We start from the raw sequence: 26,465 nt of genomic DNA on the forward strand, positions 1-26,465 counted from the left end.
GATTAACCTGTTATTATCACATCCAGAATTGAATGTTCATCATTACTCATTTCTTTGCCTCAACCCACAGACATTTAGAAGTGGAACTTCAGCCAAAATTGTTGTATATAGATAGCGGAAAAACTTGAAACCCCACCAGGTTTTTATTGTCATCTGTTGAGTAAATTTCTCCTCACTTCCTGTGTGGTCACCAGGAGAGAAAGTGAGATAACATCTTGGAGACCACATCTACAAGAGAAATAAAGGAAGCACTTCCATTTTTCCTCCTGTGTGTTTCTATGACATAGAGTTGGCTTAGGCTGGGTTCTCATCTAAAGGTCCCGTACACACGGTCAGAAAATCTGAAGATAAATTTCATCCGATGAACGATCTGCCGATTTTCTGAACGTTAGTGTGCTGCTTTTGACAGCTGAATTTTCGGCAGACAAAAACTGGATGTGCAGGCTTGAAATTTTTTGTCTGATGTGACCACAACGTCCGATTTTCTTTTCATTAGTACGTTTTTCTGACAAAAAAAAATCTGAAGAGCGAGACTAGGCATGCTCAGAAATGAAAGAACACATACAAAACAATTCAACACATTACGTCACTTCTGACGTTGAATTCTGTCGTCAGAAAATTTTCTGATGGTGAGTAAAACTGACGAAAATTTGTCCAATAATCTGAACAAGGCTTTATACTGATGCGGCTCACAGCAGGGGTCCGGTGCGTCCCTGTTCTCTGTTTCAGGGATGAATCAGGGCTGAATATTTGCCTGGATTCGGACCTGAAACAGAGCCAAAGATACACAGGACCCCCTGTTAGAGTTGCCACCTCATCCCTTTAAACCCGAACACATATTAATTACACAGGTTCTGTGGCTAATTGAATGCAGATAAGGCACTAAGTGAGTTTAATTACCACCTTAATCAGCCACAGAACCTGTGTAATTAATATTTGTTCGGGTTTAAAGGGATGAGGTGGCAACCCTACCCCCTGTACAAGCCACTCCACAGCCGCCATGGAGATGTTCGAACTGGCTCCATTGAAAGCCGTTTACAATCTCCTGTCATGTGAATTGGATACGAGGAAACTCATATCAAATTCACACTAGTGTGAACCCAGCCTTAATCTTGGGACTGCTGGCGCTAATGGCAAGCCTACTATAGATACTATTTATTACATGGACTATATGCCTATTATGCATGGGCTCTGAATTCTTCCTTTTTGCGCCATTACCATTTGCATTACAGACATCAATGTGTAGCACTGTCTGTGTCCCCGCTGAGATATTCCTAAACTTCCTGCACCAATGCAGACCTTCCAATAGTGCCCATTCCTGAAACCAAGAGGCACTCCACTCCTCATCATCTCTGCTGTCTCATTACACCTGAGTGCAGTCAATGAACCCTAGACGTCTGCTTAAAGTGCAGCCATCATAATGGAAATATAGGAGCTGCCATTGTTGACCTCCTTGTGAAAATGCTACTTTTATGGCTGATTTTCCAACTCACTTTCTCAACACTTTGTTAAATCAAATCATTTTTATTGGAATATATGAAAATATAGTTGGACAGTTTCCAGAAACAGACAGTACCTCCCAGTCCCTGATATGAATAAGATGAAAAGAAAGAGACACGGCTCTCTCAAAGAAATGTATGGTGTGGTATGTCTGTTATTAAGGTGAGCACCAACAACAACAATTAGTAAAAAGGTATAAATTTATTGATAAATATCAAATAAAAACAGCACAGTCATAGTACATATTGTAACCGTGATTTGAGGCTTGATGAATGAAATCAAATACGTGGATATGCAGGGGCAGCCAACATGTTTCGCAAAACGCTTCATCAGGGCACTGCATGCATTAATGATTTCATGATTTCCACCCAGATGAAATCATTAATGCATGCAGTGCCCTGATGAAGCGTTTTGCGAAACATGTTTTTTCCGACGGACTTCCGCTCAAGCTTTCCTTGCGTACAGACGGTCACACAAAAGTTCTCTGAACTTTCGACCGTCAAGAACGAGGTGACGTACAACACTACGACAAGCTGAGAAAAAGCATGCGTCGAATTGTTTCCGAGCATGCGTAGGAATTTTGCGCGCCGGAATTTGTACAGACGATCGGAAATTCCGATCGGAACTTTTTCCGACCGAAAAATTGAGAACATGCTCTCAATCTTTTGCTGGCTGAAATTCCGCCAGCAAAAGTCCGATGGAGCATACACACGGTCGCATTTTCCGACCAAAAGCTCTCATCGGAGGTTTTGCTGGCGGAATTTCCGATCGTGTGTATGGAGATTAAAGCCATCTAGACCAGATAACATCAAACTTATTCAGGGAGTTCCTTAGGGAATATGTACGCTTTTCAAAGAGAATGATCCTATTGAGATCTACAATCCAATCGGACACAGTCGGTGGATGTGGAGAGGTCCACTTAAGAGCAATCTGTCTACGGGCGACAAAAAGTGCGCGCCTTATAGTGTTACCAGTAGGGGAGGTGTAGATAGAGGTATCACAGTAACCCATATAAGCGGTTCAACTGGAATGTTAATGTCCAATACCCTATTTAAGGTACCAATCACCTCCACCCAGTATCTTTGAAGTTTCGGACATCGCCACAAAAGATGTATTAATGTACTTGTGTTACCGCATCTAGCACAGGCTGGTTTAGGTTTCAGTCCAATTGCTCTCAACACTTTGAGCCACTCTGTTTGGATTAAAGTAGAACTAAAGGCAAAACGTCTTTTTTTTCATTTTGGATAGAGTACGGAAGGGTTGTAACCCCTGTCGGGTTCTCTTTTGCCCTGCGTGTCCCATTGGGGAGATTTCCCTTCACTTTCTGTCCCATAGCCAAAACAGGAAGTGAGAAGAAATCCCTGCAAAGTGAGGGAATCCCTGGTTGTCACCAGAACTAGTGTCCCCATTGGAAGATGTCACCTCAATTCCTGTTCTGAGGACAACCCAAAATTTGAAATTTTCTTTCACTTTCACTTTTGATGATAATGGTAAACAGGACAAATAGAGAGGGAGAATCTCCCTAACGGGGGTACAGACATCAATAAAAACTGACAGGGGTGCTATTCTCTCTCCAGTCTATCCAATATTAAAACAAAAAGTTTGCCTTTAGTTATACTTGTAGCGCATCCCCTAGGGAGCCACAAGTAGAACTGGGATCCCCCACCTTGCACAGCCAGGCAAATCGAATTTTCAGAGCCACACTTGAGTCAAAGAATAGCCCAGTGCTTTGGTTTTTTTTGTTTGTTTTATTGAGGGATTAGAACTTGGATAGGGATTGGAAAATTATGGGATTCCCACTTGATTTCAAACAACTTCAGGGATAACTTTCCTATATACAGTCTCTATTAGGGATGAGCCGAACACCCCCCTGTTCGGTTTGCACCAGAACATGCGAACAGGCATTTGTTCGAACACGTGAACACCGTTAAAGTCTATGGGACACGAACATGAATAATCAAAAGTGCTCATTTTAAAGGCTTATATGCAAGTAATTGTCATAAAAAGTGTTTGGGGACCTGGGTCCTGCCCCAGGGGACATGGATCAATGCAAAAAAAAGTTTTAAAAACTGTCTTTTTTTTTGGGAGCAGTGATTTTAATAATGCTTAAAGTGAAACAATAAAAGTGAAATAATTCTTTAAATTTTGTACTTGGGGGGTGTCTATAGTATGCCTGTAAAGTGGCGCGTGTTTCCCGTGTTTAGAACAGTCCGAGAGCAAAATGATATTTCTAAAGGAAAAAAAGTCATTTAAAAGTACTCGTGGCTATAATGAATTGTCGGTCCGGGAATACACATAAAAGTCAATGAAAAAAACGGCATGGGATTCCCCCACAGTCCATTACCAGGCCCTTTGGGACTGGTATGAATATTAAGGGGAACCCCGAACCAAAATGTAAAAAAAAAATTGCGTGGGGGTCCCCCCGAATTCCATACCAGGCCCTTCAGGTCTGGTATAGATATTAAGGGGAACCCCGCGCCAAAATTTTGAAAAAAATTGGCGCGGGGGTCCCCCTCAAAATCCCCACACCAAATTTTTTTTTTAACTGGCGTGGGGGTCCCCCTAAAAATCCACACCAGACCCTTATCCGAGCATGCAACCAAGCAGGCCACAGGAAAAGAGGGGGAGACGAGAGAGCGCCCCCCTCCTGAACTGTACCAGGCCACATGCCCTCAACATGGGGAGCCCCCCGAAGCACCTTGTCCCCATGTTGATGGGGACAAGGGCCTCATCCCCACAACCCTTGCCTGGTGAAAGCAGTTTCGATAGTCTCACCACCTCAGAAAGAAACGGATCGTTCTGAAGGCCTCTTGAGCCCCTCCCTAGGGAAAGAGAGCCTTGACTGATGGGGGCATGGCTAGGTACATACCAAGGGGAACGATTGGTTGGGACATGTGGGATGGGATGGGCCTGAGCTTAGGAAGTCATGTGCCCCAGGGAATTCTGGGTCTTTTGGAAGAGTCATTGGAAGAGCTGCCCACCCACCTGCCCCTTTTCCTATGTTATGGTATGTCACAGCTTGCTGCGGTTTTCTTGACCTTGCCAGCAGTTAAAGTTGCTGTAATGGGCTATGCCCTTGATGGGAAAATTGAAAGTAGGCTGTCTGTCCAGCACTTATGGTAAGGACAGGCCCCTACTTACCTCTTTTGGTTAAGTGCTCACAGTATGACTGTGACTGGCACTGGTTAAATATGTTCACATGTTATGTGTTGGAATTTAATAAAGCTGTGGCCTTGCCCTTTCCAACCTAATGGTTGTAAGTGTCTTATTTAATGGGGTAAAGGGCAAGGGTGGTGGGGAATTTGATCCCTTTGTGTTACATTAATTGGGACCTAAGCCCATTGCGCCTCAGCAGTCATGTCTTAAAGACAGAATGTGGAAACGCGTCTAGGGGAGACCACACGGCTTGCTGCACTGGGGATTTGTTCCGAGTCTCTCCCGGGAACCACCATGAACAATCTGTTTCTTTCTGAGGTGGTGAGATTATCGGAACTGCTTTCACCAGCAGTGTATATTATACCTGAATGCTGTTTTAAATATATCTTTGTGTAGGTGGAATAGCTTAAGGGTCGGGTGTTTTTGGGACAATAAAAGTTTGCAGTTTCACACTATGAGGATTCCTTTTCCTTCTATATGTGTGAGTGGAATAAGGGGATTGCGGATGTGTTCAGTCTGGAAAGTTCAGGATCGGGACGCCATATTTCTGTCGATTTGGTTGTTACTGACATTGCATGCTGATTTCCTCTAGTTGCTGAGATAAATCTGGATTGATTCACTAAGGCGATTGTTTATTAGGAGTCCGGTGAGTGCAATTTCTATAGGGCAGTGATGGCGAACCTTGGCACCCCAGATGTTTTGGAACTACATTTCCCATGATGCTCACGCACTCAGCAGTGTAGTTGAGCATCATGGGAAATGTAGTTCCAAAACATCTGGGGTGCCAAGGTTCACCATCACTGGCATAGGGAGTGGAATCACAAGGTGTGGGGATGGTGGGACATTTCTGCAATGATATGAACTGTCTCATGAGAAATTACTCAACACCTGGACTGTCACAATTTTGGTATTTTTAGTGCTGGTTGCTCATATGCATTCTTTTTTTTTTTTTACTTTATTGTTTTGAGCGCTGCTTAAGCTGGAAAGAACCTGTTTCTTTGGAACGTTTTTGCTTTCTCCCTAATGTTGTATTTGATTATAGCAGCTGCTTAGTTTAATTTACTTCTTATCTTGAGCAATGGATAAGTGACCCTGTTTTCTTTTACTTATTGTACAATAGCCATTTACAGGCAGACCCCCTTATAAGCGTGTAGCAAAAATTCAGTGTCCGGGTTAGATTCCTGCGGCTACTGATCCCAGCACCTCTTCAGGCACTGCCAACCCACCTGGCTGCAGCTGCCCCTTTCACTAGCCCTCCTGGCTAACTTCTTCACAGTCCTCTCCAGACCGAAACACTCCCCAGCCCACCCAGGCTGATTCCTCAGGAGATCTCATGGATGTGCTGACTCTCTCCCGCTGTCCTCTCCTTGCTCCCGTGCTTCCAGGAAGGATTCCTCTGTGTGTTGTAGAGAGTCCCTCCAGCACCCGGCCCCAGGCCCATGGTCACACCTCCAGACTGGCTGAGTGTTGTGCTGTTTTGAGAGGACATCAAATTTACACCGTTATACAAGTTGTACACTCACTACTTTACATTGTAGCAAAGTGTCATTTCTTCAGTGTCGTCACATGAAAAGATAGAAGAAAATATTTACAAAAATGTGAGTGAGGGGTGTACTCACTTTTGTGAGATACTGTATGTGCAAGCACGTCTGAAATCAACCTCAACCTAATACAATATCAATAATAAAGGTGCAATATTAAACTATAGGTCAACATAGATATTTTAATTCTTGGAATATATAAGTATGTGCAAATATAGTTCGGACTATATTTGCAATTTTAATTATTGTTGTTTGAATATATAAATATCTACGAATTGGGACCCGCAGCAGGTTGCAAAGGCAGTGAATTTTGAACGTGGTGTGGGAAAACCGCACAAAACATGCCTTTCCCCCACTATATTCTGGTGTGAACCAGGCTTAATAGTGATGGCCAAAAGTATTTGGGTTTGACCCATGGGGTGTTCAATAAACGTGACAAGACTCGTGGCCATTCATTAAAATAAGATGAAAAGCGGAGTTCCCATTATAAAAAAAAAAAAAAATTAAAAGTCAGCAGCTACAAACACTGCAGCTGCTGACTTTTAATAACTGGACACTTACCTGTCCCAGGGTCCAGCGATGCGGGGGATTGATGCTCCACTCAGCAACATTGTAACTGTGGGTGCCCAGCTGTGGCTTCACATCCGGGTACCCACTGCGCATGCACGAGCGGCGCCATGTGTCGAGCTGCGCAATCATCTGGGATCTGTAAATGTGTCCCAGATGATTGACAAGAGGGAGGGGCAGGGCTGTTCTCCCTTCCTGCGCTGAGGGAAGTGACGTAAGGGGCCCAGGCACAGAAGGAGGCAGACTACAAGGGACCCCCTAGCAACAGGCATTTAGAGGCGAGTTAAACTCTACTTTAAACTACGTAGAGGGTTCTTTACTGTAAGAGCGGCAAGGATGTGGAATTCCCTTCCACAGGCGGTGGTCTCAGCGGGGAGCATTGATAGCTTCAAGAAACTATTAGATAAGCACCTGAATGACTGCAACATACAGGGATATACAATGTAATGCTGACATATAATCACACACACAGGTTGGACTTGTGTCTTTTTTCAACCTCACCTACTATGTAACCATATATGTAACATCTGTGCATTTTATGGAAAGGGCCAGGTTTTTGGTTCCATAGACTTCAATGGTTTAAAGACATGTATTGAAAAAAAAAAACGAACAAAATAAAAAGGGGGCAAAGCGGGACTTTGAGTGAAGCACATAGTCATCAGTGAAGGGTCAAGACAAGGTGCTTTATTACATACCATAAAAATTCATACAAATAATGTCACGATATAATTCATTTATATACAAAAAAGGAACATGATAGTACATGACAGTGGAGAGGGATTGAGCCTACACGTGACATTATTTGTATGAATTTTTATGGTATGTAATAAAGCACCTTGTCCTGACCCTTCACTGATGACTATGTGCTTCACTCAAAGTCCTGCTTTGCCCCATTTTGTAAATTATATATATATATATATATATATATATATTAGTGATGGAGGCATGAGACCATACCCAGTCTCTACCTCACTCAAAGTCCCATATCCCCCCCCCCCTTCTTTTTTTGCTATGTATTGGAAAAAAAAAAAAATGCACCTGCAAACTGTACAAGTGTGAATCAGGCCTTAGCCAGGATCTCCTCCCTGTTCTGTTCTAAGGAAGATGTACTGTATAGGATGCTTGTAGCCAAGAGTGTGCCTTTGTGATGTGGTCTCTTCTGCAACCCCTTAGACTCAACAAGCATTTAATATATTTGTAGTGTGCAGGAGTTGGGGGAATAATGGGCTACTACAAGATTTTTTTTTTTTCCTTCTCCTTTTTTGTGCCCACGGTTGGGATTTAAAGATTTCAGGGCACATTTCCCTCCCCCCTAGAGTTCACTTTTAAGATGAGATCGCCCAGGAAGGCACTGGTGACATAGCCTTCCCAGGGCACATCTTTGAGGTTACAGTGTCTCAAGAAAACCAGGAAGCAAGACAAGTTTAACTCCATTTATGCCCAGCCCTCACATCCTTTTAACGGATATTATGTCCGGGTGGGGGAATTGATGAAGGTGGGTAGATCTGCCGTCAGGCGACCATGGTGATTGGCTATGTAGATATTTGCCAGCACACCAAGGATCAGCACACGGTGGCGTCCAAACGGTTTAATTTATTGCATGATCACAACAAAAAAGGTGCACCTTTTGTGTTGTGATCATGCAATAAATTAAACCGTTTGGACGCCACCGTGTGCTGATCCTTGGTGTGCTGGCAAATATCTACATTGTGACTTGAACCAGTATCCAGCTGGTTGTTGCTGCAGCACCCGACCTTTAAGAGCTTATACCAGGAACGTGTGCGATGGGAATATGAAACATTACATGGTGATTGGCTTTCACAGTGGTCACGTGATCAGGATTAACCCCTTAGGTTCCACAGTGAGTATAACAAGCATGCTTTACTGCAGGCGTAGGCAACCTAGGGACCTCCAGCTGTTTTTGCAGAACTAAAAGTCCCATCATGCTTCTGGGAGCAATTGTAACTGCCAGCCTTGCAATGCCTCATGGGAAATTTAGTTCCACAACAGCTGGAGGGTCCCAGGTTGCCTACCCCCAACTTTACTGCATATACAGACTGATATTATTGTGGGTTTAGTAACACTTTAAGGGGGTTGTCATGAATTGACCCCTCTCTGATGCCAGTAAACTTCCCAGTCACACTCACGTCACATTTGATAAAATCAGGTTTATTTTGGTCCAACATTGAAAAATAATCACAGACAGAAAAGTAGCAGAAATATTTACACTAGTAGTGTACAAGGTGTCTGCATGCAGTAGCAGCTATGCAGGAAGGAGAGTATATTCAGTCCATATACACATCCTCTATAGCAGTGATGGTGAACCTTGGCACCCCAGATGTTTTGGAACTACATTTCCCATTATGCTCCACTACACTGCAGAGTGCATGAGTATCATGGGAAACGCAGTTCCAAAACATCTGGGGTGCCAAGGTTCTCCATCACTGCCCTATAGAGAGAGGAGGGCAGTAAGAAGGGTTCAGCTCTCGCTGTGGGTGTATTGTGTGTTCTCCTTGTTGTAGGACATCCCCCAGCTGCTATGAGAGATCTTCAGGCTCCGGACAGACGATGGTGGATCAGACTGGAAGGAGATCTTCTTCATCTGTGGAAGAAAAGAAAGGCAAGATTTCATTTAGACAAGAGCTCAGATATCCTCAAACAGCAGCAAGCACTTTTACGGATTACCACCTTTTCGAAAAAAGGTAAAATGTCCCTTTAGAAGCATGAAAAATGGATCATTGTGTCTGCAAACAAGAGTGCAGCCATTTAGTCTTATTAGATTAGGAGAGTGGGCAAACTCCAACCCTCCAGCTGCTGCAGAACTACAAGTTCCACCATGCCTCTGCATCATGGGATTGTCTTGAAACGCCTCATGAGACTTGTAGTTTTGCAACACCTGGAGGGCTGGAGTTTGCGAACCCCGGTCTACAAATCATTTGACCAGTGACATCACTGAGAATGCAACTAGTCTAATCACTAGAGACCAATGACATTTATAGATACCAGTGACATTGAGAATGTAGCCTATCCATTCACTAGAGACCAGAGAACGAATAGGCCCCTCCTCTGCACTTGAAAGTATTTAAAAACGCCAAGATTGGCGTTTTTAAACACTTTCCATTTTATTTAACTGGTGCCTTTAGACCCTTTTCACACTGGGGCCGCCCGTGCGTTAGCGGTAAACCGCCGCTTTTTTTAAAGAACGCTTTACTGCTGTTTAAGTGGCGCGTTTCTGCCGCTAGCAGGGCACTTAACTCCAAAGGGGTTAAAAATTCCTATGTTGTGGCGCTTCTGAATCACTTTACAGGCGCCATTTCTATCTCTAGAAACACCTGAAAACTGCCTCAGTGTAGAGGGGTCTAAGGATGCCAGTAATCCGGAAGTGATTTCATGCCATCGCCTTCCGGGTCACTAGATCAGATGTCAGCCAAATCCGGCTTTGTTCGGGTCCCCGGCCAGCCGGCGGACATGCCAGATGGTCGCTCGGGCCTCCCGGTGGGACGGGGGACCTGGGCGGATGTCCCCTCCTGCTGCTTGCGATAACAATCGAACGGTACCGGGGTGATGCTTGGATCACCCCGGTACAACCCCTTGAAGCAATATCAGCAAGTTTGTTACCAATACTTAAAAAAAAAAAGGAAGATCGCCCGCACCGATAATCGGTCGACCCCTACCGATGAAATCACTGATAACGCAGCCTATCCATTCACTAGACACGTCAGTGTTGGTTGAACAGATATACAGGAAACAAAACACATGAAGAACATATAACACGTACCTGTCTGTTCTGTACAGCAGTGCTGGGGCTGTTGTCCTCCTGTAAGATTTTCAGCGGGGAGCGGCCAGGAACCGCAGTCATTAAGGCTTTCCTAGGACGCTGGCGAACATTTTTGGAACCTGGGAAAAGAGGCAAGTAAAGTAAAATTCGAAATAATGCCACAGGCAGCACTATGTCCATTCTCCTTAAAAACAAACATTGCTTAAAGTGGAGTAGCTTGGAACAATCAAGGTTTATCAAGCAAGCTAAAAAAATTTGATTGGGTACTCTGGGTGGGTCACTGCCATTTGCATTGAATAAACCTCAATAAAAAAAAAAAAAAGGTCAGTAAGGACCCCAATAGGAAAAATGGTCAACAAAAATAAATTTGTAAGGATGCACAGTAGATTAATTATTTGCCTTCTGAGTCAAGTGCCAAGGCTGAGATCTATTACAGGGACAGGATTATGTGGTCACCCCCTCCAAATACCTGAGTTTGAGTGTTCCTGGTGAAGGATAAAGCTTCAACATACACTTCCAACAACAGCTTGCGCGAAGGGGGGGGGGTGTTAGTTCTTTTCCTGTTGCGGTGACTGTGCCCCTGTGTACAATGCCAGCTCCATAAAAAAGGCAAGGCTTGTTGAGTTTGAGGTCGACTCAAGTGTCCTCCACATAGTCCTGACCTCAACCTACTGAACACCTGTGAGATGAGCCGAAACGCTAAATTGTGAGCCAGATCTTCTCATCCAACATCAGTACCTGACCTCACAAAATGGTCATTTGACTGAACGGGGCACACATTCCCATAGGCACTCTCCAAAAACCCTATGGAAAAAAACCTTCCCAGAGGAAGAGTGGAGGCTGTTAAAGCTGCAAAAGTAGACCAACTCCATATTAATGGCCATAGTTTTGGAATGGGATATCCAACAAAAGATAGAGGTGAAATGGTTAGGGGTTTAGAAACATTTGGCCATATAGCGTACCTCTGGCGCAACTTTCATACACATTACATAAGAGCCAGGTAATAGGACTTGGTCATTCGGACATCAATAGCTATATTTTGGAAGGTCACATCAGATGTACCTCTGGGCTCCAGCAGGAGACCACATGGAAGGACAGTACAGGTCTTTGGTGCGTCCCCCCCTGTATATTTTTTGGTATGGTGAAAGTACAGTCTAGTCTGGGTTTACTGAGTAACAATGCAAAATAAACATTAACATACACTGCAACACATAACAAAAAACAATTAAATTCAATCTTCCAACGTAAAGGAAGTCAAGGGTGGTTACTGTAGAGAAATGCAGACAGTTCCCCATTTCAGTCACTTTTTTTTTTTTTTTTTTTTTTAGATAAAATGGCATTATCTCACCGGAACCGTGTGGCGATTTGCCTCGTTGCTTCTGCGGTTGTAGGGAAGGTGGAGTTGGCTCTGCCGGTGGTGGAGTTGGCTCTGCCGGTACCTCAGCTTGGAAGACTGGACTTTCCACTGCTGTCTCCTCTACCCTGGAGGAGGAGGGTATGGAGGCCTGGTCATCCACTGCCTGCTCTTCAGAAGAGGGAGCCGGAGAGTCTACATCGGCGGCTGGGCCTCCCGCAATCCCAGAATCCTCCGATACAAACACCTCACTTAGCTGCTTTGCCAGAAAGTTCAAGGAATCTGAATAATAAGACACAATGGGGATTATTGACTAAAGGAAAATCCACTTTGCACTGAAAGTAAAGTTGCTGTAGATCTGAGGGGGACATGCAAGGAAGAAAAAAAAAAACCCACACACAGCATTTTAGCTTCCACGTGATTGGATGATAACATCAGCAGAGCTTCCCCTTATTTCAGATCTAGCCCTTAGAGTGACTGCACTTCCAAGTGCACTCTCAGTGCAAAGTGGATTTGCCTTACGTAAATAACCCCCAATGTATTACTGTAAGTCAATTAGACAAATACATACATGAGAAGTAGCAGAAATCTTGTTTACCACCCCAAGTGCAAAACAAATGTACAGTTACGATCCCCTTCTCTCCACCTAGGAGTGCAGCTATCCTGGCCAGGTCAACACACATGCTGCAGTTAGACATCAAAGAAATTCTGGACAGCCGCACTCCAAAAATATTTGCCTTTATTCAATAAGGTGTCGTCCAAAATACAGGTCACAGCAAAGTGGAACAAAGCTTACGCGTTTCGCACTACAAGGAGTGCTTAGTCATAGCTATGCCTGAGGAAGAGGCCCTGCGCGGACCCAAAACGTTGCACCTTCCTTTGTGATGTGACTTCTGTTCATTAAAACTTTTTGGACGATCAATTAGCTGATCTATGGTGTGCTGGCGAATATGTACGTATGTTTAATGCTTCCAGGACCCAACTGGTAATCGCTGAAGCACCCACCATTTTATGAGCCATTTTTACCAGGAACGTGTGCGATAGGAATATTGATTAGCCTCCCCACCAATCACAGAGCGTCTCTGCAGCTTTATGCACAGAGTAGTCTGTGGAAAACTGCAAAATTTAATCTCTGTTAAAAATGGACCTCTTAATCCTGACACACACCAGCAGGTTAAACGAAAAAAAACAATACAAAAAACAAAAACAACCACACCTGACAGCTTCGGTCGGAGCCGCTGTACTAATAATCCAATGTTAGTACAGCGATCTCCCCCAGCCGATCTGTTGTGTTTTAACAGGGGGAACAAACCCCCCCCCCCCACTTTAAATTAAACTAAAGTCTTTTTCTTTTAAAACATGTTATACTTACCTCCTCTGTGTAGTGGTTTTGCATAGAGCAGCTCCGATCCTCCTCTTCTTGAGTCCCCCGCCGGTGTTCCCGGCCTCTCTCTCTCCTGCCGAGTGCCCCCACAGCAAGCAGCTTGCTATGGGGGCACCGCAGCCGAGTCTCTGCATTCAGACACGGAGCCACGGCCCGGCACCACCTCCCGCTCATTCCTCATTGGTTCCCTGACTGACAGCCAATGAGGGAGAATCCCAGACGTCCGAGTCTCTCGTAAAACATCGCTAGATCGAGATGGGGCTCAAGCATATTATCAGGGGGGCTGCTGCACACAGAAAGTTATTTTTACCTTATTGCACAGAATGTATGAAGCAAAAGCTTAGTTCTAGACTTGAATTCCCCTTTCATATTTATCAAAGGGGTTGTAAAGGCAGGAGGGCTTTTTTTTTTTTTTTTTTTAATCTTAAAGCAAAAAAAAAAAAAACAAAATTTTACATTATTCAGTTGCGTTAAATAGAAACAACAACCTTTGGACATATATTTTTTTTTTACTCACCTTTTCAGGTCTGTTGCTAGGGGGTCCCTTGTAATCTGCCTCTTCCTCTCCAAGGCACCTGACGTCATTTCCCTCGCGCTCGCTAGTGCTCCTGGGATATGGCTGTCATTTCCCAGGAGTCACTGGGCAGCGCCGAGGGCTTCGTTGCAATCACAACGGGGGCGGGTACTTCCGACGACGATGCCTGTTGTAATGGCAACGTCAGAAGTGTACGGCGCTGCGCCGCACATATGGCGCATGCGCGAGGACGGGCGGTGCATGCTGGTCGCTCAGCTGCACCAGAGCCTGGAAGATAGTGCTTGTGGACTTCACATGCCCACAAGCAAGATGGTAATATACAAGAACAAGGAATAAAAGATCTTTCTAAATTAAAATCGTCAATCGAGTGAGTGCTATTAGCTTTTTAAATAAGATATTTATCTGCCTTCTGTGTGCAGCAGCCCCCCCCCCCCCCCCCCCCCCAAATCACTTACCTGAGGTCCCTCTCTGTCCAGCGATATCCACGGGTCTCAGCCGTCCGAGATCCTCCCTCCTGATTGGCCGAGACACAGCAGCCGAGCCGTTGGCTGTCACTGCGGTCAGCTAGCCATTCAGGGGTGAGAGGGGGCAGGGCCAGGGCTCCGTGACTGAATGGATACACGGAGCTGTGACTCCGCTCAGGTTCCCCCATAGCAAGCTGCTTGTTGTGGGGGGCACTGAACAAGAGGGAGGGGCCAGGATTACAGAAGAGGGACCCAAGAAGAGGAGGATCTGGGCTGCTCTGTGCAAATCCAACTGCAACTGAGGAGGTAAGTATAACATGTTTATTACTTTCCATAAAAACCACAAACAAGATTTTACATTCACCTTAAAGTGATGTTCCAGCCAAAATTATACTTTTTAAATAAAAATACCCCTATAATACACAAGCTTAATGTATTCTAGTAAAGTTAGTCTGTAAACTAAGGTCTGTTTTGTTAGTTTATTATTTTACAAACATACAGCAGGCCGTGGCCATCTTAAGTGTGGGCATCTGAAGCCAGACTGTATTTCTTCCTGGATTTCACTTTTGCAGATCTCGCACATGCTCAGCGCAGCACAAGCAGTGTAATAGGTTTCAGGTCAGGTTTCCATAGCAACGGCAGTGTCAGAGGAAGTTGCCGCCCCTTCCCAGAAGGCATTGCAAACAGGAAGTGATGCGATGGGCCACGGCCAGGGAGGAGGAAGTGGAAAATGAATACAGCAGATATACAGTAGGTGCTGAGAAAAAAAAAAATAAAAAAAATATCCAATTTGTTTACAGTGCACAGTTTAGTGAGGGATGCTGAAGAGTTGTAAAAGTGGGTGGAACTCCACTTTAAGTCAATAGTCACATATACAAGCCAGGCACTTCATTGTCCGACAGCCGAGATGCATACCGAATACCAGATAATTATTAAATAAATAATAATTTAAAAAAAAAAAAAAAAAAAAAGAGAAGGAAGGAAGGAGTGACATTTTTGTATTTCACTCACCATGTAAAGAGGGTCTTAAAGGGGTGCGCACAATCCCATGTGTAGGGGAGCGGGGGTCTGCGATCTCTGTGGACTCCTCCACCTCCTCCACCTCCTCCACCTCCTCCTCCTCGCCTTGTTCACACATGATTGTGCGCTTCGGAGAATCCCCGACCTGCACAGATAAAGCAGCGGGTCAGCTTTATGACCTTTTATCTTTTTAAAGCAGAATTCCAGTCCCCCCCAATTCAATTTTTTTTTTTTTAAATTTAATTTTTTTCCCCCCTTTTCAAGACTCAAATTAACATGCATTTTTTAGATATAAGCTCTCCTGCCCCAGCCGACTGGAGTAGTTTTTCCCGAGGGAAAAAAAAAAAAAAAAAAAAAAAACCTGGAAGTGCAACTCTTTAAAAGCTGAACTCCAGTTAACAAGATTTTAATATTTAGTTCCCTTACCTCTATTTTATTTTTTCTTAGGTTACTTTCACACTGAGGCGTGCGGGCGCTGGCGGTACAGAGGCGTTAAATATAGCGCCGGTTTACCGTCATTTTAGCGGCGCTAGCGGGGTGGTTTTAACACCCCACTAGCGTCTGAAAAAGGGTTAAAACCGCCCGCAAAGCACCACTGCAGCAGCGCTTTGCGGTCGGGTTTGCAGCGCTGCCCCATTGTTTTCAATGGGAATGGGCGCTTTAGGAGTGGTAAATACACCGCTCCTACAGCGCTCCAAAGATGCGGCTCGCAGGACTTTTTTGACCACCCTGCAAGCGCACCGCTCCAGTGTGAAAGCCCTCGGGACTTTCATACTGGATTGCATTGAGCGGCCCTTTAGGGGCGCTTTGCAGGCGCTATTTTTAGCACTTTAGCGCCTGCAAAGCGCCTCAGTGCGTAAGGAGCCTTAACCTCTTTTACTTTAAACCACATAAAAAAAAAAAAAAATCTGCATATATTGGAGCCTGGTACAGCCTGCATTGTAGTGCTCTAGTTTTGTACAGTGTGCCCAGGGCTGCTGTTAGAAATCACAGGGCCCAGTATAGCCTACCTGACATATTTACTTGTCCCTTCCCTTGCTTTCCGTAATGAAAAGATCCCCTGTGTGCCCACAGCAGCTGGCAGGAGAGGAGGGAGAAAGAAAAGAGAAAGAGGGAAAAAGGACAAAAAAAAAAAAAAAAAAAAAAAAAAAAAAAAAAAAAGAGAGAAAAGAGAAAAAGAAAAAAAAAGAGAAAAGATTGAATTACATGAACCGATCCCCATGTGACTCTCCCTGCAGCAGCTGAAAGCCAGCAGGAGGGAGAAAAGGAGAAGCCAGCTTTCAGCCGTTTCTGGGTGAGACACACAGAGGATCAGTTCCTGTAATTCAACACCCCTGCCCCACCCCCAGCTGCTGCAGGCACATAAGGGACACAAGGGGTTGGTTCCTATAATTGCCCCCCCCCCCACACAAACCTCCCACTCTCCAGGATTCCATTTCTGCTGCTGCCTGTGCCCCCGCAGTTTCAGCTTCCCTCTACTCCCACTAGCTGCTGCAGGCACCTGTTCCTGTAATTATCCACCCCACCCCCTGCCTGCCCATACCCAATTTCCCTGCTGGCCCAGTACAGGAGGACTGGTGTTACCCCCCCTTATCAGCAGCCCTGAGTGTGCCTAGTGATTGGTTGTTGGTCCCGAGCATTACATCACGGGATGAGCTTGCATATATCCCCATGATCATAAAAAAACACTGTCGTGGGGAGTATATAGCGGCCGGGAGATTTAAAGTCACTTCCTGTTTGGTGAAACCACAACCACCAGGAAAGGAAGCAAGAGAAATCTCTCTAATGCCGCGTACACACGATCGGGATTTTGTTTGGATAAAGATATGACGGCTTTTCCAACGGGATTCCGCTCAAGCTTGGCTTGCATACACACGGTGACATAGAAGTTCTCTGAACTTACGACCGTCAAGAACGCGGTGACGTACAACACTACGACGAGCCGAGAAAATTAAGTTCAATGCTTCTGAGCATGCGTCAAATTGTTTCCGAGCATGCGTAGGAATTTTGCGCGTCAGAATTTGTAAAGACGATCGCATTTTCGGATAGGAACTTTTTCCGTCAGAAAAATAGAGAACATGCTATCAATCTTTTGCTGGCTGGAATTCGGCCAGCAAAAGTCCGATGGAGCATACACACGGTCGCATTCTCCGACCAAAAGCTCTCATCGGTCTTTTGCTGGCCGAATTTCCGATCGTGTGTACAGGGGCATAACAGAGCCCCTTCCTCTCAGGTTGTAGTGCCTGGTCCTAAACAGCCAATCAATAGTTCTGAACACGGTCACATGACAGGGGATAAGGTCATTAACCCTGTAGATGCCAACAGTAAGCTTACACAGGTACAAGACCCAGAGCCCAACACACTAATGAAATAGAAGAATAGAACAAAAGGTGAGTACCGGTGTGGAGATAAGAGTACCGGTCACTTTGCTCTGAATGGGCCAAGCCATTGTCTCTCTTTAAAAAAGGGGGAAAAAAAAAAGAAAAGAAAAGTATCAATAAACTTTACCTCAATTGGAGTTCTCATGATGCCAGCAGTAGGTGAGCGGGGATCAGTCACACGGGAGAGATGGCGGTTTATGATTGGCCGAGAAGGGGTCACCTGACCTCTGGACTCTGCTGCTCCCATCTTTGTGAATATCGAACACCAGATCTGCAACAAGGACTCATGTTAGAGAAGTCAGGCTGAGACTCCAACAAATATTCCCTGCTGTATGGTTCTGTCTTCATTATAGCTCCATGGAATGGGAGGAGGCCACAGAGAGGACAGGTGGGATGTAACGCTACACACAGACAGTTATTAGATGAGCCATTCCCATGTCACCCTCACCCCATGTCCTCCTCCCCCATCTCCTCCGTGCCATGTCCTCCTCCCCCATCTCCTCCATGCCATGTCCTCCTCCCCCTACGGTCCCATCACCTCCGTGCCATGTCCTCCTCCCCCATCTCCTCCGTGCCATGTCCTCCTCCATCTCCTCCCTGCCATGTCCTCCTCCCCCTACGGTCCCATCTCCTCCATGTCCTCCTCCCCCTACGGTCCCATCACCTCCGTGTCATGTCCTCCTCCCCCTACGGTCCCATCTCCTCCATGTCCTCCTCCCCCTACGGTCCCATCTCCTCCATGTCCTCCTCCCCCTACGTTCCCATCACCTCCATGTCCTCCTCCCCCTACGGTCCCATCTCCTCCATGTCCTCCTCCCCCTACGTTCCCATCACCTCCGTGTCATGCCCTCCTCCCCCTACGGTCCCATCACCTCCGTGTCATGTCCTCCTCCCCCTAGGGTCCCATCACCTCCGTGTCATGTCCTCCTCCCCCTAGGGTCCCATCACCTCCGTGTCATGTCCTCCTCCCCCTAGGGTCCCATCACCTCCGTGTCATGTCCTCCTCCCCCTAGGGTCCCATCACCTCCGTGTCATGTCCTCCTCCCCCTAGGGTCCCATCACCTCCGTGTCATGTCCTCCTCCCCCTAGGGTCCCATCACCTCCGTGTCATGTCCTCCTCCCCCTAGGGTCCCATCACCTCCGTGTCATGTCCTCCTCCCCCTAGGGTCCCATCACCTCCGTGTCATGTCCTCCTCCCCCTAGGGTCCCATCACCTCCGTGTCATGTCCTCCTCCCCCTAGGGTCCCATCACCTCCGTGTCATGTCCTCCTCCCCCTACGGTCCCATCACCTCCGTGTCATGTCCTCCTCCCCCTACGGTCCCATCACCTCCGTGCCATGTCCTCCTCCCCCTACGGTCCCATCACCTCCGTGCCATGTCCTCCTCCCCCTACGGTCCCATCACCTCCGTGCCATGTCCTCCTCCCCCATGTCATGTCCTCCTCCCCCTAGGGTCCCATCTCCTCCATGCCATGTCCTCCTCCCCCTAGGGTCCCATCTCCTCCATGCCATGTCCTCCTCCCCCTAGGGTCCCATCTCCTCCATGCCATGTCCTCCTCCCCCTAGGGTCTCATCTCCTCCGTGCCATGTCCTCCTCCCCCTAGGGTCTCATCTCCTCCGTGCCATGTCCTCCTCCCCCTACGGTCCCATCTCTTCCGTCTGCCCTCAGTACAGTTATGATCCGGGTGACACCGCTCCCTCCCCGGGCTCACCTCGCTGTCTCCGGACGCTCCGCTCTGATCACACTTCCATAAAGCGATATTCAAACTGCCCGCCGCAGCCAATCTCTCTCCCCGCCGGAGCCTATTGGCTACAATCTCTCCTGTCTGCCAATGAACACTGGCTGACTCATCAGAAGGGGGCGGGGCGGGTCAGGAATGCGCACTGCGCGACTGCGACTGGCTCGATTGCAGATATGCCACGCCCTAACATCGACTGATTGGTTTTCAGATTGAAGATTTCACCGCCCATCTTTTTGAGTTTAAACTATGTGATTGGATGGAAGGTTGTATGGGGGAAACTCCGCCCATAAGAAATGCGATTGGTTCCTTAGAGAATAATAGGCGGAAGGGAGGGGGGAGAATTCCGGAGTACAATGTGTGTGTATAGAGTGTGTGACCGGGGAGGGGGAGGAGACTTGTGTGGGAGTTGATCATTATTGTGCTGGGATCGGGGCGTGGTCAGGTTCATAGAAGTCTATGAGCATACCCGAGTATAGGGTGCCAATGTTTCGTCAGATTCGGCGACCCGTCAGAATGTGTAACAGAGGTGACGGTCCGTCGCCGCCATCTTGCTACACCCCGCACTCCTCCACAGTAAGGATCCAATGAGAAGGCAGGCAAGCGGACATCTTTTTACACCCTCCGGAGTTATGCATTTTACACTTATTTATAACAGTAAAGTGAGTATATATAGTGAAATACAGGACTTAGAACTCCGTCTGACTGTTTAGATGTTGAATTTTAAAAGCATCGGTAAACCTGCTGATGTTACAAGTTTGCTAATCTGACAGAAGTTCGCTGCTTTTAAAATTCAACATCTAAACAGTCAGACGGAGTTCTAAGTCCTGTATTTCACTATATAAACTCACTTTACTGTTAAAAATAAGTGTAAAATGCATGACTCCGGTGGGTGTAACAAGATGGCCGCTTGCCACTGTTTCATCAGATTAGACGACCCGTCAGAATGTGTAACGGAAGTGACGTTCCGTCGCCGCCATCTTGCTACACCCCACACTCCCCCACAGTTAGGATACACTGAGAAGAGGAAAAGCAAAGTTTGGCATTTTTACACTTATTTTTTACCAGTAAAGTGAGGTTATATAGCGAAATACAGGACTTAGAACACCATCTGACTGTTTAGATGTTGAATTTTAAAAGCAGCGAACTTCTGTCAGATTAGCAAACCTGTGAGATGACCAGGCTTGCCACTGCTTTTAAAATTCAACATCTAAAGAGTCAGATGAAGTTCTAAGTACTGTATTTCACTATAAAACCGCAGTTTACTGGTAAAAATAAGTGTAAAATACAGTACAAAACTCTGGTGGGTGTAACAAGATGTCCGCTTTCCCCCTTCTCAGTGTATCCTTACTATGGAGGAGTGAGGGGTGTAGCAAAATGGCGGCAACAGAACGTCACTTCCGTTACACATTCTGACGGGTCGCCTAATCTGATGAAACAGCAGCAAGCGGACATCTTGTTACACCCACCGAAGTTTTGCATCTCACACTTATTTTTAACAGTAAATGGAGTTTATATAGTGAAATTCAGTATTTTGAAATCCCTCAGGCTGTTTTGATGTTGATTTTTTTAAAGTAGCGTTCTCTCCGATTAGCAAACCTGGGAGTTCAGCAGGTTTGCCGCTGCTTTTAAGATTCAACATCAAAACAGTCAGACGGATTTCTAAATACTGAATTTCACTATATAAGCTCAGTTTACTGTTAAAAATAAGTGCTAAATGCCAGACTCCGGTGGGTGTAACAAGATGTCCGCTTGCCACCTTCTCACTGTATCCTTACTGCGGAGGAGTGCGCATAGCTCCCAACTGTCCCTGATTGGGAGCAATGTCCCTCTGTCCCTCTTTCCTCTTCATTTGTCCCTCATTTTGGTCTGATCCATATAAATGTATATAAAATGTACTTTTTATCTTTCAAAAAGAGTTTCCCAGTGCTAAACCTTTCATCCAATCTCTAAATTGCTGCATTTGTACATTTTAAAAGCCAATATAAAGGAATAGTAGTGGTAAAAAAAAAAAAAAAAAAAGTCCTTGTAGAATGGATTAACCTTTTTTTTTTTTTTGGTTAATTCTCCTTTAAGGGGGTGTGGCAGGGGGCGTGTCCTTTGCCTACATACATTTGGTTAGTAGGTTTGCCTCAATCCCATCGCAAAATGTTGGGAGGTATGGAGTGCGGGGTGTAGCAAGATGGTGGCGACGGAACTTCACTTCTGAAGGGTCGCCAAATCTGATGAAACACTGGCAGCCATGTTGGTTTAGGGCACCTTTACACTGGATGCGCTTAGACGCAGCATGAACACGTATGCACAGAAAATGAATGCATTCCAGTGAGTCTAGTTTCCACCATTGCACCAAGTACAGCTTGCTGCATTTTTCTTCACCAGAACGCACCTCCCGCTAATGAAAGGAGCACAAATACACATGGAAATATTAAAATTAATGAAAAAAAAAAATTCCAAAAATATGCATGCAGAAACGCCCAGAGATCATTTACACCCCAACCACCGCTTTCTATGTGCACTTCAGCATGCTGGACACACATGAAAACACTGCAGTGGTGTAAGCTGGGCTCACGGGAATGCAATCATTTGTCTTATGCCCCGTACACACGGTCGGATTTTCCAATGGAAAATGTGTGATAGGACCTTGTTGTCAAAAATTCCGACCGTGTGTGGGCTCCATCACACATTTTCCATCGGATTTTCCGACACACAAAGTTTGAGAGCAGGCTATAAAATTTTCCGACAACAAAATCCGTTGTCGGAAATTCCGATCGTGTGTACACAAATCCGATGCACAAAGTGCCACGCATGCTCAGAATAAATAAAGAGATGAAAGCTATTGGCCACTGCCCCGTTTATAGTCCCGACATACGTGTTTTATGTCACCGCGTTCAGAACGATCGGATTTTCCGACAACTTTGTGTGACCGTGTGTATGCAAGACAAGTTTGAGCCAACATCCGTCGGAAAAAATCCTAGGATTTTGTTGTTGGAATGTCCGAACAAAGTCCGACCGTGTGTACGGGGCATAATATATGTGCTTGTGCCGCTTCCATACTGGGCCAAATTACTCAGAACCCCCCAAACATATATATATTTTTAGCAGAGACCCTAGAGAATAAAATGGCGGTTATTGCAATTTTTTTATGTCACACGGTATTTGCGCAACAATTTTTCAAACACATTTTTTTGGGGGGGGAAAAATACACTTTCATGAATTAAAAAAAAAAAAGCACTAAAGTTAGCCCGATTTTTTTGGTTATTATGTGAAAGATGATGTTACGCCGAGTAAATAGATAACTAACATGTCATACTTTAAAATTGCGCACACTTGCGGATGGTGCATAACTTCGGTACTTAAAAATCTCCATAGGCAACGCTTTAACATTTTGTTTACAGGTTACCTGTTTAGAGTTACAGATGAGGTCTTGAGCTAAAATTATTGCTCTCACTCTAACATTCACGGTGATACCTCACATGTGTGGTTTGAATGTCGGTTACATATGCGGACGCGACCTACGTATGTGTTCGCTTCTGTGTACGAGCACGCAGGGATGGGGGTGCTTTCATTTTTTTTTTTTTATCATTGTTTCTTTTTTTATTTTGATTTTTTTTATCTTGATTTTATTCCTATTACAAGCAATGTAAACATCCCTTGTAATAGGAATACGGCATGACAGGTCCTCTTTATGGAGAGATGTGGGGTCTATAAGACCCCAGATCTCTCCTCTATGCTGAAAAGCCTGAGATAAAAAAAAAAAAAATTACCTCGGCTTTCCAGCCTAACACACAGCAGTGTTTACGACTGCAGGGGCCAGTCGTGACGTCATAACGATGCACCCGGCCCCTGAGAGTCATAGAGATGACCGGGGACCATCTGGTCCTCAGTCAGCCACATGGTAAACTTCTGCCAATGGCCAATTCCTTCTCCCTCTCACCGATCGCACGGGGCAAGCTGGCAGAAGCACCAGAGGGAGGCGGGAGGGGACTGCCCCCCTCCCGCCTCCCTCTGGACGTCCCCTCCCGCCTCCCTCTGGACGTCTCCTCCCGCCTCCCTCTGGACGTCCCCTCCCGCCTCCCTCTGGACGTCCCCTCCCGCCGCCTGTAAAAACAATCAAGTGGCTGAACTGCCGCTGTGATTGTTTTTACTGTGCAGGGAATTGCCGGCAGAAAAAAAAAAAGATATTTGAATGATGCCTGCAGCTGCGCTCATCATCCAGATATCTCCACTGAAAGCCCAGGGCGTCATATGACATCCTACGGTACGGAAGTGGTTTAAAAACACACCTGACTCCGTCTATTGTAAACCAGCTCCTTAATGGAGAGACCTGGAGAGGGAGCTGTTATGGTAAACTGCAAAAGAAGAGGAGTCCATGATGGAGAGATCAGGAGAAAAGAGAGGTCCATGATGGGGAGATCAGGAGAGAATAAGGTCCATGACGGGGAGATCAGGAGAGAACAAGGATCCATGATGGGGGGATCAGGAGAGAATAGAGGTCCACGATGGGTGATGAGGAGAGGAGAGGGGTCCATGATGGGAAGATCAAGCGAGAAGAGGGGTCTATGATGGGGAGAAGAGGGGTCCATGATGGGGAGATCAGGAGAGAGGAGGGGTCTATGATGGGGAGATCAGGAGAAAAGAGAGGTCCATGATGGGGAGATCAGGAGAGAATAGGGTCCATGATGGGGAGATCAGGAGAGAATAGAGGTCCACGATGGGTGATGAGGAGAGAATAGAGGTCCACGATGGGTGATCAGGAGAGAAGAGGGGTCCATGATGGGGAGATCAAGCGAGAAGAGGGGTCTATGATGGGGAGAAGAGGGGTCCATGATGGGGAGATCAGGAGAGAGGAGGGGTCTATGATGGGGGGATCAGGTGAAAAGAGAGGTCCATGATGGAGAGATCAGGAGAGAATAGGGTCCATGATGGGGAGATCAGGAGAGAACAAGGATCCATGATGGGGAGATCAGGAGAGAATAGAGGTCCACGATGGGTGATCAGGAGAGAAGAGGGGTCCATGATGGGGAGATCAAGTGAGAAGAGGGGTCTATGATGGGGAGAAGAGGGGTCCATGATGGGGAGATCAGGAGAGAGGAGGGGTCTATGATGGGGAGAGGAGGGGTCCATGATGGTAATATCAAGAGAGAAGAGGGGCCCATGATGGGGACATCAGGAGGGAAGAGGGGTCCATGATGGGGAGATCAGGAGAAAAGAGGGGTCCACAATGGTGAGATGAGTAGAGAAGAGGGTGCCTGATGGTGAGATGAGAAAAAAGAGGAGTCCATGGCGGTGAAATGATTAAAGAAGAGGGCTTCTAATGGGAAGATCAGAGAGAAGAAGGGTCTATGATGGGATGATTGGGAGAGTAAAGAGGTCCACGATGAGGATATCATGACAGCAGAGGGGTCAATGATGGGGAGATCAAGAGAGAAGTGGGATCCATGATTGGGAGATCGGGAGAGAAGGGGGGGGGGGGGGGGTTCAATGACAGGGAGACCAGGAAAAAAGAGGGGTCCATGAATGAGGGGCAAGGAGAGAAGGGGGGTCCATGATGGGGGGGATCAGGACAGAACAGGGGTCTATGATGCGGAGATCAGGAGAGAAGGGGGTCCAATGAATGGCAGACCAAGAGAGAAGAGGGGTCCATAAATGGGGGACAAGGAGAAGTCGAGTGGTCCATGATGGGGAAATCAAGAGAGGAATCTATAATGGGCAGACCAGAGGAGAAGAGTGGTCATGATGAGTAGAGAAGAGGGATCCATGATGCAAAGATGAGGGAATTCTGAGTATATACAGTATAAAGCACAAGTCTACATATGAATACGGAAGGGAGTGGAGGGTACACAGTGGGGAATTAGATGCAGTTTTCAGATGTAATCCAAATTGTGGGACATGGGGCCATCTACACCACGGCTAGAGATGCGGACAATGGTCACCTGTCAGTCACATGGTGTAAAGCTGAACTCCGGCCAACTTACAGAAGACGCTCTATTGGGCAAATCTGTACAGCGTACGAGGAATTCCTCATCAGTTTATGGTTAATATTGCTCTCGGTGTTCTTTGCAGTACTTTGTACCGTCTATCCACCCACAGGCATCAATGCTGATGTGCAAAGTTCACTGAGAAATGTTTTTACCTGAAGACAAATTCCTCGTTTGATGCACATACCAAAGCTGGCCATAGATTATACATTTTTCTTGTACAATTTTCCTTTAGGTTTACCAAAACCATATAATATGAGGTCACATGTACTGTAAACACTTTCAATTAGTATGCAATCAGGCAGACTCTTGCACTACATAGCTGAAGGTAAATCTAAAGGAAATTGAACAAAAAAATGTCCAAATATACTAAACCCGGATAATCAAGGACAGGTAGCTGGCTGCACAGATCTCCAAGCACCTTCTGGAATGTACATCCATGGAGGTCTAACGCACAGATGAAAACACGGGTCTGTCTGCGTTCTGATCCGTACATTGGACCCTCACAGATGTACATTCTGGGAGGTGTTTGGAGATCCATGCCGGCCAGTGAGGCCACATCTTGTCATTGATTTCATCAGGTGGGCTGCATGGAACACCTGTGCATCCCACAAGGGTGAAGGCGGCCCTTTGCACAGATGTATGGATCACTGCACCCATGTGAATGATGCCCAAGGGGTCACTGGAAAAGTACAGGAGCAGTTATAAAAGTCTTTTGCAGCGCTGAGGTTCTGGGATCATAGGAGCAGTGATGAGAGTCTCTTGCAGCACTGAGGTTCTGGGATCACAGCAGCAGTAATGAGAGTCTCTTGCAGCACTGGGGTTCTGGGATCACAGGAGCAGTAATGCGAGTCTCTTGCAGCACTGGGGTTCTGGGATCACAGGAGCAGTAATGAGAGTCTCTTGCAGCGCTGAGGTTCTGGGATCACAGGAGCAGTAATAAGAGTCTCTTGCAGCGCTGAGGTTCTGGGATCACAGGAGCAGTAATGAGAGTCTATTGAATCGCTTGGGTTCTGGGATCACAGGAGCAGTAATGAGAGTCTCTTGCAGCACTGAGGTTCTGGGATTA

The 26,465-nt window shown here is 46.1% G+C and overlaps 1 protein-coding gene across 3 annotated transcripts; it reads right to left on the minus strand.

Annotated features, from left to right (window-relative positions):
* Nucleotides 1-8,912: 8,912 nt before the first annotated feature.
* On the minus strand, nt 8,913-19,538 carry CDCA3 (cell division cycle associated 3). 3 transcript variants are annotated; one of them, XM_073595599.1, is made up of 6 exons: nt 19,392-19,538; nt 17,808-17,951; nt 15,291-15,444; nt 11,891-12,178; nt 10,543-10,661; nt 8,913-9,366 (listed from the first exon to the last, which is right to left on the minus strand). In XM_073595599.1, the coding sequence occupies exons 2-6, from the start codon at nt 17,925-17,927 to the stop codon at nt 9,244-9,246; spliced, it is 804 nt and encodes a 267-aa protein (XP_073451700.1). In that variant the 5' UTR covers nt 17,928-17,951; nt 19,392-19,538; the 3' UTR covers nt 8,913-9,243. The 3 variants fall into 3 exon arrangements, with proteins under 3 accessions (XP_073451700.1, XP_073451699.1, XP_073451698.1); XM_073595598.1 differs by lacking the exon at nt 19,392-19,538 and adding an exon at nt 19,009-19,028; XM_073595597.1 differs by lacking the exon at nt 19,392-19,538 and adding an exon at nt 18,219-18,299.
* Nucleotides 19,539-26,465: the final 6,927 nt, after the last annotated feature.

The sequence above is a fragment of the Aquarana catesbeiana genome, linkage group LG08 (genome assembly GCF_042186555.1).
Source record: "Aquarana catesbeiana isolate 2022-GZ linkage group LG08, ASM4218655v1, whole genome shotgun sequence".
NCBI classification, from domain to species: domain Eukaryota; kingdom Metazoa; phylum Chordata; class Amphibia; order Anura; family Ranidae; genus Aquarana; species Aquarana catesbeiana.